Source organism: Schistocerca piceifrons, chromosome 2, assembly GCF_021461385.2.
Source record: "Schistocerca piceifrons isolate TAMUIC-IGC-003096 chromosome 2, iqSchPice1.1, whole genome shotgun sequence".
Lineage (NCBI taxonomy): Eukaryota > Metazoa > Arthropoda > Insecta > Orthoptera > Acrididae > Schistocerca > Schistocerca piceifrons.
The window spans coordinates 83,678,700-83,696,172 of record NC_060139.1 but is presented as its reverse complement, the minus strand read 5'-3'; the positions used below and the strand labels follow the sequence as shown (position 1 = coordinate 83,696,172).

The 17,473-nt window shown below is 37.6% G+C and overlaps 1 protein-coding gene across 1 annotated transcript in view; it reads right to left on the bottom strand.

Annotated features, from left to right (window-relative positions):
* LOC124775164 overlaps positions 1 to 17,473 on the bottom strand; it is a 232,351-nt gene that overhangs the window by 25,863 nt on the left and 189,015 nt on the right. Inside the window, exons 18-19 of the mRNA XM_047250002.1 lie at positions 12,396 to 12,583; positions 9,454 to 9,682 (exon numbers count right to left, since the gene is read on the bottom strand). Of these exons, the coding sequence (XP_047105958.1) occupies positions 9,454 to 9,682; positions 12,396 to 12,583 (417 nt within the window). The remainder of the gene's footprint in view (positions 1 to 9,453; positions 9,683 to 12,395; positions 12,584 to 17,473) is intronic.

Genomic DNA, 17,473 nt, shown 5'->3' with positions numbered 1-17,473 from the left:
CTGTAATGGTACAAGATAGAAATGGCCAATGTTGTTCAGGAGGCAATCAATGACGAGCAAGCAGAGGTGCACATATGGCCTCCTGCTGGTTTTTGCGATTTTGGCTTAGAGCATGCAGCGTCTATACACCCGATTTTTGAAACTTTCCCATTGAATGTTGATCACACTTCATCACATTTGCCAGTTATCGAGTACACACTGACATGGATCATTGTGAATCAATGTGTTTAAATCACCTTCAATGAACCCCAAAGGTCTTCCTGAATGTGGAAAGCCACTAAGGTCAAAATGATTCTCCTTAAAAGAGAAAACCATTTTCTTGCCACACACTGTCCAATGGCATTATCCACATACATAGCGCAACTATTTCTAGCTGCTGCAGTTGCTGTAACCCTCCAATTGAACTTAAACAGAAGAATATGCTGGAAATGTTGCGATTTCTCCATTTGGCATTCCATTTTCTAGTATCCACAGTTGCACTTACTACCTACAAATAACAAAATGGCAATATTTAAACTTAAATAGCAACAGCCAACTAAAAATCATAAATGACAATAGATGAGTAAACCCATACCAACAGGAATACCAAAAATGCAAAACAAAAATGAACTTATGCACCAAACTAATACAGTGACAAACTTTTCTTCTGTTTAGCACATATTCAAATTTCTTAGGAACATTTTTGTGCTTGTATGCATGCAAACTATTTCAAAAACTGTACCTAGCTACTGACAAACCCCTGTGAGTTCTGATGGAAACTGAAAAAGTAAGAGTTTTTAAAGTTATCTAAAGAATATTGAGTGTGCGTTCATCTGATTAGAAAAAAAGTAAACATTATTATTCCTCCAAGAGTATTAAGAGATCATGCTTTACAATAATGTAATTCTGTTAATGTAGTTCCATTAACCTTAACTGCATTTTTATGAGCAATAATAGAGGATATAGTCACACCAACAAATCTGCACAGTTTTCTGTATTCATTCTATTGTTCAGTAGTTTTGAGCAGTTTATTAGTTAAGCATTCGTAGAGTTGACAAGTGGACATAATGAAGCACTCTCATATGTGTGACATGTTACACAGCTGAGGCTGTAAGGCAGAAGAAAGAAGTTGGTCATGAGGGGTTAATAAAAGTCCAAGTGTCACCATCTGGTGGTGTGTTTGGTGTACTGTAACAGATCCTGACAAACTACTGAAGAATACAATACTCTTCTTTAGCAATCTTGCAGATCCACCTTTCACTATATATGCAAATGTTTACCATTACAGCTTTCGATTTTCACTATCACTGATTACTATTCATTTCACAATTTGCTAGCATATTCAACATAACTGTCATTTAATTATGTAAAAGATGTGTCTTTTTGCCATTTAAACACGGTTATAATCCTACTATTTTCATAATTCCAAATATAAGTAAAAAGATGACGTGTGTCTATACAATGCAATGTTCTAACACAAATATTAGTAACATATTTGGTAAAGTAATTATATGTTTAGTTAAAATCTGATAATATCCGATTGTTGAAAACAAATGTGTAGCAAAAGTGAAGCTGAAATGATGTATATTACTTAATTCTGACTAGAAAATTTGTGTTTATATTTTATTTATTAAGTATTCCATGGTATGTTTCTCTCTGTATCAATTTCTGTAATTATAATTTAGTTAAAATACTGTTGTAAGGTTCTTATTGTTACAACTTTACATTAATTGGTAGCTAAGTCCAACAGACAGGCCACAATTACTGTTATTGCACTACACTTCATTGTTCTGTAGAAGCAATTGCAATTCAAATGCTTTTTTTAGTTATAGAAGGAAGGGGAGTGTTACACTGGCAAACCATTTTAGCTACCACCAACCATTATCACTTACCACTCACGTATCAGAAGGGTTGAATAAACATTGTCAATTGCTTGATGGGTATAATTACATTCCATTACCTGTTGGCAGCTATTCTGGTTTATATAATTTTGCTGCGTATTTCTGGACTGAGAGTTATTTTGTTTTGCTACTTTAGAGTTCCCCACCTTCCCTGAAAGTTTTTCCCACCACAGAAACATTGGTTCAAAATGTATAGCAGCATTAAAAAATACCACATTACATATGTACTTATGTGTGTACCCACATGGAAGCAAAGTTTATTATGTGATGACATTTTCTTGTGCACTTTGGAAGTATCTTTACAGCACAAAAAGAAAGCTTTCTAGAATTGAAGTATTTTTTTATATCAAATGAAATATATTATTTATATATAAAAACAAAGATGAGGTGACTTACCGAACAAAAGCGCTGGCAGGTCGATAGACACACAAACAAACACAAACATACACACAAAATTCAAGCTTTCGCAACAAACTGTTGCCTCATCAGGAAAGAGGGAAGGAGAGGGGAAGACGAAAGGAAGTGGGTTTTAAGGGAGAGGGTAAGGAGTCATTCCAATCCCGGGAGCGGAAAGACTTACCTTAGGGGGAAAAAAGGACAGGTATACACTCGCACACACGCACATATCCATCCACACATACAGACACAAGCAGACATATTTGAATATGTCTGCTTGTGTCTGTATGTGTGGATGGATATGTGCGTGTGTGCGAGTGTATACCTGTCCTTTTTTCCCCCTAAGGTAAGTCTTTCCGCTCCCGGGATTGGAATGACTCCTTACCCTCTCCCTTAAAACCCACTTCCTTTCGTCTTCCCCTCTCCTTCCCTCTTTCCTGATGAGGCAACAGTTTGTTGCGAAAGCTTGAATTTTGTGTGTATGTTTGTGTTTGTTTGTGTGTCTATCGACCTGCCAGCGCTTTTGTTCGGTAAGTCACCTCATCTTTGTTTTTATATATAATTTTTCCCACGTGGAATGTTTCCTTCCATTATAGAAATATATTATTTGTTTATTGTAATTACAAAAAATGGCATAACAGGAGTAGTTCAGATTTATGCCACTTGCAGCCACAATAGAGTATCTCATTTTTTTATAATTAAAAAAACAATCTATGATGTTTAATTACACAAATATAGCTTTCTCCTGTAATAATTTTCACACAGGTTAGCAGTTTGAATCTTCATGTGACATTATATCACAAGCAAATGAAAATGTTTTACTATGATCGTCCAAAAACGACTTAGTGACAATGTTTTAAGAACAGAGATGAGGAAAGGAAAGTATCAGACCTCAAACAACCTATTCCTGTAACAACAACAGTAATTTGTTGTACAGTAAATTGTCATTTATTAAAATGAAATATACTGTTTAATAGAATATAATATGCTGTATCACAAAGACAACTAAGGAGAAATTTAATTTTTCAGTAGCATCACCAAAACTTTCAAAGTACGGAACAATATGAGGAAGTCTTTAGTATTTGTTTCATTCTCAATAGTTTAGTGTGATTACGAAAGCAACACGCCTATAAAATTAAAAGATCAACTTTTTTTGTTTGTCTTTTTTTGTTATTGTTAAGTCCTCTGCCCATTATATTGTATGTTATTATAAAAGGAATCATTTTTTATATCACAGTTACTACTGCTCTTTCCATCACACACACACACACACACACACATGCTGAACTCAAGCTCTTAGTTATCACTGACAAACAATGGAAATTTAGATAGTGGGTAGGTAAATCTGTACAACGGGTAGTAGTTCACAAATGTGAAAAAGCACTCAGAATTAGTATTATTCTCCATCTACATACATACTCCGCAAGCCACCACACGAAGTATGATGGAGGATGTCCTGTATCACTACTTGTCATTGCCATTCCTGTTCCACTTGCAGAAAGAGCAAGGTAAGAGAGTCTATGCCTCTGTATGAATCCTAATCATATCGTATCTTAGTAGTCCTTATGCAAAATGTACGTGAATTTACTTAAGAGCATTTTCATGTTGTTACTGACATGCACAGTAACTATGCTATGCCAGTCGTAATTAATTAAGGTGACAAAAGTTATTGGTTAGTGATATGCACATATATATGGCGGTGGTATCGTGTACACAAGGCATAAAAGGACAGTGCACTGGTGGAGTTGTCATTTGTACTCAGGTGATTCATGTGAAAAGGTTTCTGATGTGATTACAATCACATGACAGGAATTAGCAGACTCTGAACATGGAACAGTAGTTGGAGCTAGAAGTGTGGAACATTCCATTTCAGAAATTACTAGGGAATTCAGTATTCCAAGATCCTCAGTGCAAGAGTGTGGCAAGAATGTTAAATTTCAGGTGTTACCTGTCACTATGGACAACTCAGTGGTTGATGGTCTCCACTTAACGACCGAGAGCAGTAGCGTTTGCATAGATTTGTCAGTGCTAACAGACAAGCAACAATGCGTGAAATAACTGCAGAACGCTGAACATATCTATTAGGACAGTGTGACAAAACTGATGTTAATGGGCTATGGCAGCAGATGTTCGATGTGAGTGTCTTTGCTAACAGCACAACATCACCTGCAGCACCTCTCCTGAGCTTTCAAGCATATTGGTTGGACCCTAGATGATTGGAAAACCATAGCATGGTCAGATGAGTCTCAATTTCAGTTGGTAAGAGCTGATGGTAGGGCTTGAGTCTGGTGCAGACCCCATGAAGCAATAGACCCAAGCTGTCAACAAATCTCTGTGCAAGCTGGTGGTGGTTCCATAATAGTGTGCGCTACGTTTACATTGAATGGACTGGGTCCTCTGGTCCAACTGAAATGATCACTGGCTGGAAATGGTTATATTTGGCTATTTGGGGATCATTTGGAGCCATTCATGGACTTCATGTTCCCAAACAATGATGGAATTTTTATGGATGAGAATAAACCATGTCACCGGACCATAATTGTTCACAATTGGTTTCAAGAAAATTCTGGACAATTTCAATGAATGATTTGGCCACCCAGATCACCCGACGTGATCCCATTGAACATTTATGGGGCATAATTGAGAGGCCAGTTCATGCACAAAATTCTGCACTGGCAAAACTTTCACAATTATGGACATGGTTCAATATTTCTGCAGGGGACTTCCAAGCCAAGTCGAGGTGCTGCACAATGCCAGGAAAATAAAAGAGGTCCGACACAATACTAGGAGATATCCCATGACTTCTGACACCTCCGTGTATTTTGTTGCTATACTATGAAGGGTAGTCAAAGTTTTAATTATCCCTGGGAGATGGGGAGGGAGGAATTATTTTTGTTTGTTTGTAATTATATGTCTACAGCCCTGGCACACATTGAAATTCTTGTGCAGCAGTACCAGAGGAGCTAAAATGTAATGGCATGCCCATTGATAAAGTGGAGTATCATTGAGAGATTCATTTTCAGCAGCAATGAAATGTGTGGCAGTTAAAACAACCCAATCCAGATGGCTAAAGAAGTCATTTGGATATGCCGTAACACAGCTGCAACATCTCTGCTGCTGCCAAAACTGAATTACTGCATAACTTTCCATTTTATCAGTAGGTGAAGCCATTTTGTTTTGGGTCTTCTAGGAATATGCTATCGTATTGTGTCGCGAGCACTTCAACATGTATTAGGCATGTAAGCATGTACCTGCAAACAAACAAAAATGTATTATGCAACTTTAATAATTCTTTTTTGTGATAGAACAACGCAACTACTGTACCACGAAACTGAAAAGTAACTGCAGGTAAGTCAAGTAGCATATAGGTTAGCACAAACGAAATAAAACTTAAAAGAAATTGGTGAAGACATCTAAGATGATCAGCAACAGACAGGGATAGTGGTGCCACAATACACTTAACCAAAGACAGGTTGCACTACTGCATCATGTCAAATCTTTAGTATCCTGGGGGGTTTTGAGTGTTGCTTTTTAGAATGCTGACTTCTGCAATTTTAATAAACTGTACATCGATGTTTTAAATCATGCTTGACAGTGGCATACAGAATTCACTCGTCCTCGTCCCATCTCAGCAGTCTTGGATTTGTTCAGTCCTTCTCAGAACTACTCAGTACAGCACATTATTTCATTTAACAGTGTGATGTGACACTCTTTCTTCAGGCATTTAGTGTTACATTTTTTGCTTGACACGACTTTTTCAGTTCTGCAGTATTGCAGTATCAGAGCTTTTTCTCCTTTCCTATTTGTTCTTGGTATAAAGGAAGTTTATAGATCTAGTGGTCATTAGCACAAGAAGAGCCAGTCAAGTGATCTATGGTCCCAACCTTTAAAAATGAACGGGAATTACAGAAGGGAAGGATGAGAATTCTTAATGTATATTATACAGTCACATAATCAATGAGAACTGCACATTTACTATGGAATGGCATTACAGAACAATGCAAAAATAATTTGAAGATTTAGTTGACAGTGAAAGAGCAAATTGGTGCTAAATTAGCACGCATGAAGCATGTCATGGAACTGTTGGTATGAACAGTAAATATTCATAAGTTGTACGGATTATTAAATCGTCATACGAAAGCGCTGGCAGGTCGATAGAAACACAGACAGACACATACATACACACAAAATTCAAGCTTTCGCAACAAACTGTTGCCTCATCAGGAAAGAGGGAAGGAGAGGGAAAGACGAAAGGAAGTGGGTTTTAAGGGAGAGGGTAAGGAGTCATTCCAATCCCGGGAGCGGAAAGACTTACCTTAGGGGGAAAATATGTCTGCTTGTGTCTGTATATGTGTGGATGGATATGTGTGTGTGTGCGCGCGCGCGAGTGTATACCCGTCCTTTTTTCCCCCTAAGGTAAGTCTTTCCGCTCCCGGGATTGGAATGACTCCTTACCCTCTCCCTTAAAACCCACTTCCTTTCGTCTTTCCCTCTCCTTCTCTCTTTCCTGATGAGGCAACAGTTTGTTGCGAAAGCTTGAATTTTGTGTGTATGTATATGTCTGTTTGTGTTTCTATCGACCTGCCAGCGCTTTCGTATGGTAAGTCACATCAACTTTGTTTTTAAATATATTTTTCCCGCGTGGAATGTTTCCCTCTATTATATTATTAAATCGTCAGTTGCGTACAGTTTTTGTTGGAACTGAACAAAGAGTATGGAGACATTATATTTTACGGCTGAGAAGGATATGCCTGGAACAATTTTTTCATTTAAGACACGACACTGTTGAGTTTCTGGAGAGAAAAGGAAAGCAGGAAACAAAATTATAACATACAAAATGGATTACAGACCTCTCTTTAAGTGGAATTAACTGCATGCTACCAACAGTAAGGTGTCTCAAAGTGAGAAACAACGTATTACTGATTTGTTGGGGTGCATTTATAAAGAAAATTGCATTGTGGAAGAGGCACGGCTGACAAAAATGCTATCCATTTTCCTGAAATCACTGGCGTTAAAGAAAACAAATCTTGAAGAATTCATTGTGGCACTGAAAGAATTACATAAATAATTTTCTACATATTTTGAGGACACAGCCAACCTTACATCTGTTTTTGAGACTGTTTGTTGTTTCAGTTTAAAGAACTCCTGTGCATCTCCAAACGGAACCAACTGATCCGTGATTAAATTCCAGTTTAAAAGACAAGTTCTTCTTTGAAAAAACCATCCAGGAATTCTACACTGTTTTACTCCAGAAGAGTTTCCACATCTCCATAATGAGGTTGCAAACTTGAGATAAACCTTTCATCAATAAATGTGCGCTAAAGACTTTTTTTGATTATGAAACAAACTGAGTCACAATTATGTGGTAGACCGAGTGACAAAAATATGTGAAATTGTCTGCATCTGCCCATATGCTGGCAGTTTGCATGAGAATAAATTTTATTATGTCTTCAGTGAGCCAAAAACAAACAACACTGAACTTTTTTTGTTCATGACCTATGTTGTTATGAAATACAAAACCAAGTCACAGTCTGGACATTCAGTTTCCTAGTGCGATTGCATTGCCATCTAAATGTGGTGCGATTGCAGTTTCTCCCTCTTCCCATACAGACAGTGTCGCTTAATAGTAGGTGACTTGTACAGCCAGGTGACAGAAACCTGCTTGTGAACAAGAGCACCATGTATATGCAGAATTCTGGCTGTCCCTGTTTTATATGCTCTAGCACTTTATGGGATTAGAGAAAATCTTCAGTGGTTACCGAGAATTTTGCAACCCTATAAGGGCAGTATCAATTGGAATCTCACGACTTGCGATCTTTGAATGTTTACAACGCAGCACATAAAATCTCATGATAGTGCTGTTGTCATCTTTCATTTAACTTCAACCTGATAATAACTTATGAAGTAACTAAATAATAGGAATCATCTCAAGTAAAATCAGAAGTTATGATAATAAGCAAATAAAATTTTTTTAAAAAAGAAAAGAAAACCAACTAAATGTGGGGGCATACTGTACAGTAGTGCCTCCAAAATTTTTATGCTGAAAACTATTAAAGCTTTTCAAATAAAACAATGTTATTAACATTCTGCATCTTTATTCTTCAGGTCTACATACTTGAAGCCCTCTGCCACTAGACAGCTAATTGCAGCCTGTAGCATGGAAGTGTCTAAAGTAACTATGTCGGTGAATGAGAAAGAGCATGCTGTAATAGAGTTTCAAACTCTTAAGAGTTCTTCCACAATGGAGTGCCCTCTCCCTCAGCATGAAAATGCCAGACCAGGCACGAGTGCAGTGACATGTGAAACAATCCAATGCATTGAGTTCACAGTCACTGATCATCCTCCACGAAGTCCTGTCTTGGCCCCATCTAATTTTCATTTGTTTACAAAACTGAAGGAACACCTTCAAGGACTGCACTTTGATAGTGATAAAAAGTGGTGCAAGCTGCAGTGATGTAGCTCCATCAACAAAGTCAAACATTCTACACTGATGGTCTCAAAAATGTGGTCTCTCGTTGGGAGAAATGTGTTCGTTGGTGGGGTGACTGTGAGAAATAAATATGTAGACATGAAAAAAATAAAGATGTAGAATGTTAATAACATTTATTTTATACTTATAAAGCTTTTAGAATGTCAATAACATTTCTTTCACTTATAAATCTTTAAAAGTTTTCACATAAAAAATTTGGAGGCATTACTTTTCAGCATGTTCTTGTGAGTGCGTGTGCGGTACAAGTTTCAAAAAGCTTCAAGAAATTAAAATCTTTACAGACTACTGGTTAACTAAATGCTCTCTCAACAATGTGAGTAAACCTTGAAGTTTGTCAGTAAAAACAGATCTTTAGTCTGTATAAGTTGGTCATTGTGGGTGACACTACTATTACCCTACAAGTTCCAGTAACAGGTTTTTACAAAACTGTTTGGTACCCAACTTCCAGAAATGGTTTCTCTGTCAACTATTGTCATGCAAGAATCGTTATGACATGAGAAACTTGGTGCAACAACTTTCACCACAGTGAATACAAAATACTCTGTGCCAATTCTAAATAGGTAATATTAATTTCAATGCATCTTTCATTAGTTTCCTCCTTTTTATGAAATCAGTTATCCACACTTCTTGGAAGGAAAAGGTATAAGAATAAGAACAAATGCATTTTATTCTTTTAGTGGAACTCACCAACAACGGGGTAGTCAGGTGGCAGCAATCTTATATCATCTATGTTGATACGACCATTGTCACCATCGTCAAACTCAACGCTGACAAATTGTCGATCGAGCTCAGGGTCTGGACTAGATGGTTGTGCCACAGTGCCTGGGTAGAGACAACGATACTGTTGGCTCCAATAGGCACACAATCGAGTACCAGGAGGAAGGTCCGCAGTGCTCGACAGCCGCACCTCTAGGATCTGCAGCAGACATTTTCTATCACTTACAAAGAAAACAATTAGAATTATCCTATCAAACAGAAGTATAAGTCGTGCTACCCAGTTTTGAACTTTGTAAAAAGAGACTAATCACATACTACAGGGCAGCAGAAACAGCAGTCAAATTTTTAATTAGGAATTTTGGTAGGAAACTTCCTGGCAGATTAAAACTGTGTGCCGGACCAAGACTCGAACTCGGGACCTTCGAGTCTCGGTCAGGCACACAGTTTTAATCTGTTAGGAAGTTTCATATCAGTGCGCACTCCGCTGCAGAGTGAAAATTTCATTCTGGAAATTTTGGTAGAATCAATTCATGTTGTTCATGTGTTATGATTGAATAGTAGTGACTTAATTTTAAAAAAGTAAATAATATCTGGGCAAACAGTGGGAACACAATCAGATGACAGACATTTCATTTCATGTTATGACAAGGGTAATCCCTCTATTTTGGGAAAAAAAAATATTTTGAGATCAGCCTCAAGGTTAATAGCAATCTCCCCCTCAGCCATGAAGAAACAGTATAGTTGCAACAAATACTGATAATATAATATTCAACTCTTGAGGCCGTTTTTTGTACTACACTGAAGAAAAGTTTTTCAAGAATGGCACAAATTGTAATTTTCCTTTGCTGAACAGGAAGATCAGAGAGACAACGGAAATCTGCATACTAGAATACAAGCCAATGGCAACAAAAGAAGGCAGCTGGGGAAATTATTGTTTCTTCTGTACGATTTGTGAAGAATCAATAGCTTTTGTACAAACTTAAGTGAAAACTCAATTTTAAGTACTATTTATGGCAGTTCAGTTCTTTCCAAATAAATTATGAACTTCCAAGATAAGTAAATGCAGCATTTCCGTGTGAACTAATTTCATTTTGGCTAAAATCCACTGTTCACATTACTTTTAGAATTAATATCTTTTCAAATTATTTCTGCTGATAGCATTGCTGTGTTTTTAATTCATGATCTAATTTAATTTTGTAATTGATCTTAACAGAAAAATGTATGTACTTACCATTATATAAAAAAAAGTTTTTGCATGGTGACAAATTTTAGTTTACCATATTCACTTATTTTTCTGAAAGAACCTGAATTTTCAAGCAAATTAATTTGAAAATTTTCACACATATACAATTGGAACATTGGGAGTACTACATCAATTTTGAAGATCTGAAAACAACAATGAAGAACAAAAATTGCACTCTAGTTTCGAAGGTAAGGTATAACATTAATTTGCCACCTGTGCATCTTATACTATTTGTGCGACTATACTACTTCAGCTACATAAAACAAACAATACATTATGCTCAGCTACATAGTAAAATGGTAAGCAGCATTTTATGATTGAATGTAGTGAAAATTAAATGCAATGAATATAATATCAGTTCATAACTTATGAACTTTTACTGTTAGTGAAATGTATGGTAGTAACAACATCGAAAACAGTCAATTTTGATAAAAAAATTCTTTATTACATTTCCTTCCTATCTTTACCACAAACTGTACACTTAACTGGGGAAAAAACACAATAATCATTTGCAATAAAGTGATGGTTGTGGTAACAGGAACAGTAGTAGCAGTAATAGTTGTAGTAACAGCAAACAAGAAGTGACAACCAATAGCCCATAAAAGTAGAGTAGAAAGCACATGATTAAAAACAATAATCTTTCAAAATGCACATATTTCACATTCTTTCTTTCTCTCTCTCCCTCTCTCTCTCTGCTCTGAAAAGAATATGATAAGGTCCACGAAAGGCTAAGAAACCACAGAAAGAAACCAACAGGAAAATTCAATGTAACAACTACATACCCTCACGGATAAACTAGTTAATTACTGAAAAACTCCTGTCTATTTTCAAGTACTGAAGAAAAACAACAGTAAATAACCTGGACTTAAAAAGAAACTAATTTCACTTATTTCAAATAGCCCTGCTACAATTTTTTGACAACGACGAAGTCCTTTAATGTACTTGGCATGCTGTTCAATTAATCACACTAAATCTTAACCTAACATGAGAAGCCTGATAAACACTGAGATTTCAGAGGAAAATACCTATCTTTCTAGTATACAGACACATTTTAAGGAAAATGGGATTTTCTAATTTTGATACATGAGTGAGTCAGTGCAAACACATTGTCACCTCATATTTTGGACACTGATGGACCCCTTATATTTATAATGAACAATTTTGAATTTTCTGGGGAATAGTCATGCCATAGCTCACTTGAACTTTCAGAGTCCAACATACAGTGTGACAATTACTGCTACATAATACATATTTTAAATCATTAAGGGCAGCATTTCATGTTTTTTATGTTAAATATTTAACCAAAAGCTCATCAGAAATATTCCAGTTTTCGATGCTGTATTAATGGCTGAATGAAATTTTATGTAAGCTTTATGAATGAGTCATTACATCATGAAACAATACAGTATCACTACCAATTCTTTTGTTGTACTATCAAGTTAATGGAAAAGAGAGCTGAATGAAATTATTTACTTAAAATACAAATTAAAGGCTGTAAATATGTCCTTTAATAATTAGATGAAAAAGTGATGAATATCTGATGATGATGTATCACTGACTGTGCTGCATACTCATTTAACAGGGTGAAATAGTTTCACAAAGGCAGCATTGTGAAGTGTCTATTTAAATAAATAGTTTTGCGGAGCATTAGGATGCTCTTGCAACTCACCGCATCCTTCAGCACTTCCTCCCGGCTATAGATATGCTGACGGTTCCCACGTTCTCCATCCAAAGTCACACCGTATACATCAGGTGGACGGATTGCACTCAGAGTGCCAGCATAAAACAAACCTCCTGATGCAGTCAGAACACGCTGCTTGTCTGTATTTAAGTGTGAAGCTGTCAGCAAACAGGATGCTGCAAAAAACAAAACAAAAACTTTTGTTTAGAAAATCCTAAATATTACGCAATTTAAAAAAAAAAAAAACAGAAATTATGAAAATGCTAAAATGTATCCAATCATGGTGAAATTTAAATAATTACTAACAAAATTTGATTTTTTAAATAAAAATAATAATAAAATACAACAAAGATGTTTATATCACAAGGGAAGTGTGCCTTTTGATTCCCAGAATACATCTTCTGTAACTGAACCTACAGCCGTCTAGTGCCTTATGCATCCTGGCTGCTAGTGCAGACAGAATTATTTTCGAGGAGAGCTATTTTATATGTCATAGCCAGCAGAATGTACGATGATTTCTTAGAATGGCGATGTATAGTTATATGAGATTTATCACCAGAAAAGACAACACTACGATCAAAATATGAAATCTCTAAAGCACATCTCGAGAAGTTATCAGGTGTGATTTTCTCCAACTAATATAGCTGTAGTAGTGCCTCCTGATTTTACCACGGAAACTGAATAACTGGCACAACATTTCTATCAACCACTGTGATGCCACTACATGGATGATGCTGCTCTCCAAGACAGCCACACACTAGCATATAGGAAGGTCGAACACCACCCTAAGCAGTGGAGAGCGCACCACAAATGTTACTGAATGTGCTACAATGTTGCTCTGGTGGACTATTTCTAGCAGACAGATCACTGATACAGCTTTGTTTGAGAATGTGAACTTAAGATGGCTTGCACTGTTCCTAGCTGTATATACAGCATCAGTCCCAAAAGTTTTGAGACTACACAATAAAAAGTAGACAAAAGATCGGTGGTTTTAATCCTTCAGGTCTTCTACATAGTCTCCACCCACTTGAATAAAATGGGACAGAATGTTCATATGACCAAATAAAATGTTCAGAGAAATCCATCTTTGGGATGTTGATCACATTGCATGTCACATTCGTACCTCCTTTGGTCTTTGTGAAACAATGCAGACCAGTTCTACACTTTATGTCTTTTTATTCATATTCATAAAACCAGGCCTCGCCACTCATTGTGATTTTTTCCCCCACAAAAGAATTGTCTGCATTTTTCACTTCAATCAAGTCTCAGCAGACATACAAGTGGTGGTGTTTTTTGTTCGAGCATTCAAGGTGTGCAGAAAAAACTTTACATGCACTTTCCTTTTCTTCACAACATTTTGTAGAATGTCTTGAACACACAATTTAAGAGTTCTGCAACACTGTGATGTTGACATGCTAATGGTCACATGTTCACTTCTTGACTCTGCCTACTCACAACTGACTGGCTGAATGCATATCTGTTGTTTACAGTGATTACTTTAAGCTGCCATTGTACTTACTATACTGATGTCACTTACATGCCACAAGTAAAATCAGTCTCCGAACTTTTAGGACAGACAGTGTATATAACTTCTTGTGAGTAACTCCATTAACTCTGTGTGTAGATCACCTTTTACAGAAGTGGCAACAAGGACAGGAACTGTAATGGATGTAGATTACACTTTTAAAATTTTTGTAGTTATTTGAGAGCACGGGTTTTTCAACCATAGAGGAAACTATGGCATCTCCTAACACCAGTCACATAAGTCTATCAGGTGCTGATTACGGCTATATTACAGGCAATGTGAGCATTAGCGACTGTAGCAGGAATGTCTCCCAGGAGAGACATGTTTACAGCCTTTTCACCACTCAACAAACAACGTGATGAGCAGAATGCTTACTGCTGTAGTTATATTTTTCAGCTTGTCAAATTTCTGATATGGAAGGACAAAAGACCACATTCTTATATATAAATCCTGGACTGTTTCATCTAATACAAAAACTAGAGCCATTAATAAATCTGAAGAACGTGAAGTGCCTAGAACATTCTCTTTTTATTGCAAGAATTCTAGCAGTGAAAAATGTGTCTCAATCAATTTCATGCAGACGGGGCTGCCAATCTCCAGGGATTAGGTAGAAATTACAAATGTTTGTGAGGGCAGAACAACATGGACTCCTTATCAGCCATTTTGTGTCGCTTATGCACAGCTTGATGTGAGAAACCATGCAATGAGGAAATCAAATCCTCCTTTGGCGGAAGTAATGTGAATAGCTCAAATCTGTGAAACAGCCCAGCAGCCCAAACTGTATACATGAAGGAAGAAGATGTTGCAGCAGTTAGCTCTCCAGCACTGGTTGTATGGAACGTCACTATACCTTTGGAACACCCTTTACCTGCACCATGGCCAAGGCAGTCACGTAAATAACAACACCAGTGGTGATTGGCTACACAGGAAGAGGTGTCATTTTTTTCTTTGCCATGCACGCAGAATGTACCCCCATCAGCAAGCAACTTTTCATGGCAAAAGAAGATACTGGAAAGAGGTATGTTTTAGCATTTCCGATGCAACACAGGCCAACCTAAAGAATAGGACCATGTGAGTGAGCAATCTATGGAAGTGCTAACTTCTCAAAATGCAGCCCAGAAAATGCACTTACACTGGCAAACATCCTGTGAGGTTAATTTTGAGCACCAATGCTTCTGTGTCTTTGCTAAACCAATCAATTCACTTAAGTTTAGAGTCACTTCCACTGTAGGCTGCACAGACAAATCTTTGGACCTATGGACATCATCAAGTGCCTTTGTTACGGAAGTTTCCAATTACTGCATCCCAAGTGTGCTGCATACCTTGACAATATTATGGTCACAGTTCCCGAGGATCACCATGCTTCAAAAAAATTCCCTTAAGCAGGCACTGTGTTTAGCAGTGTACACCCCTGGTTTACTTCTCATAATTGCAAGTGACATGCCCCCTTCCCTCCCGCATAGTAATGCCATAGCCCTCCCATATATATATGTATATCCCTGAGTGCCCTATCATATACACTTCTAAGACCTTACCTGCTTCTCAACAACACTATTCTCAAACACAGCGGGAGGCACTCACTATAATTTATTCATAAATTATTCTTTTATGAATAAAAATTTCATATTGTTATGGATCATCACCCACTGCTCACCATCTGCGTCCACAAGCATCAGACCAGACCACCCTCCACCTACAGTGCTGGGTACTTTAATTGCCTTATGTTCATTATTCGATCAAGTATTGTGCTATGATGTTATACACAAATGCAGATGCACTGTCCCAATTCTCGGGGGACTTGACTCAGCCTTTGACCAACATAAATTAATGTGTTTCCAGATCAATTCAGATCTGCATTCAGCCATTTCCACCTTTCCCTTAACAAAGTGCATTGTTGCAGCTACCAGCCGCAAGAATCTGATGTTACATTGTCTTCTTCACTCTGTACAACATAATGGCTGGACATGCCTTCCAGGCAAAAATTTCATCCCTTAGCCATGACAACATCAACTACACTTAAATCAAGGGGGGTTCTGTTGTTCTCGGATGAGGACCAATGCCACATCCTGATTTCTTCTGCTCCCGAATGAAAAGTTTGGTATGACATGTATTCTGACCAAACACTGACTCATACATTGTGGGCATGGTCTGTCAGGTCCATAAAGCTGCATCTCTTGAGTGGTTCTCTTCCTGAACTGATGCTGTGAATTATGGAAGCATACCAATTTAGATTTTTCTGGCCCATTTTTGGAATCCACGTGCCTTGTCATGATTGACTCTTTTCCTCACTTCCCTTCTGTGTTCTGCATGTCTTAGGTCATTACTGCCACTACTATCATGGCCTTGGAAAAAGTCTTTGCACTTGAAGGCATCACACACATCTTTGTGTTTGATAACTGGATGGCATTTACTTCCTATGACTTCGTGCAGTTTTGTGACTAATGGAATTCAACACCTTCCCACCAAATCATCTCAGCTGGCCTTCAACAGTCATGCGGAATGCTTTATGCATATCTTTAAAACACAGTTTCCTAAGTTAATGATGTCACACACATTTAATGCCCTGTGCAGCTTTCTAGAAACTTAAAGGTCCACCCTGATCAAGGGATGAAACCCAATGGAGTGGCTTCATGGTCACCCTCACCACATCCTTTTGGATATGCTGTGACCACTACTGGTTTACATCATTTCTGGAGCCTTGTCCTTCTGTAAGGTCCATCAGTTAGGATGCCACTTAAACTGGATAAGCAGGGTGATCTCTGCCTGCCGTACCATGGCCTCTGCCACAGAAACTTTGCCTCCATTATCTTCGTCAGCAACCATTTGGTTCTCTGCCTCGGCCTTCCACAGTGGCGTCCATGGACATTGGCCTACTGCCTTTGCCAGGGGCAGCTCCTCTGATCCATGCACACCTGCATCTTATGGTTGTGTAAGTTCCCTGGGAAGATTTTTCGGGTGTGGTACCATATCATATTGTAATAAAACCATCACTGGCAAAACCAATGTTGCAGTGTCATATCATGTCACCTTGGAAACTGAGTATCTAGCAGAACATTACTACTGACAGATGATGTATTATTACTGTGATGGTACCGATCCTCTAGATGCATCCTCAGACAGGATTACACCAAACTCTGGAATATAAGCTGGTCTACATCACTACTGGTATGAGTAGTGAAGTGTACGTCATCAATGTTAACACTGACTATGATGGTATTCTGGTTGACTGTTTGTAATAGATCAAACTCTGATAAGGCTTGGACTGGATTTTGTTTGGGAATACAGACTAAAGGTAGCTTGCACTGTTCCTGGTAGCATCTTGTGTACATATCTCTTTCATAAATAGAGGGGGAGAGAGAGAGAGAGAGAGAGAGAGAGAGAGAGAGAGAGAGAGAGAGAGAGAGTGTGTGTGTGTGTGTGTGTGTGTGTGTGTGTGTGTGTGTAGATCACTTTTTACAAAATTAGCACAATACAAGGAGTCTGTAAATTTGTGAAGCAAATCTATTACAAAGGCATCATGTTAAGACATTCATAAAGACAT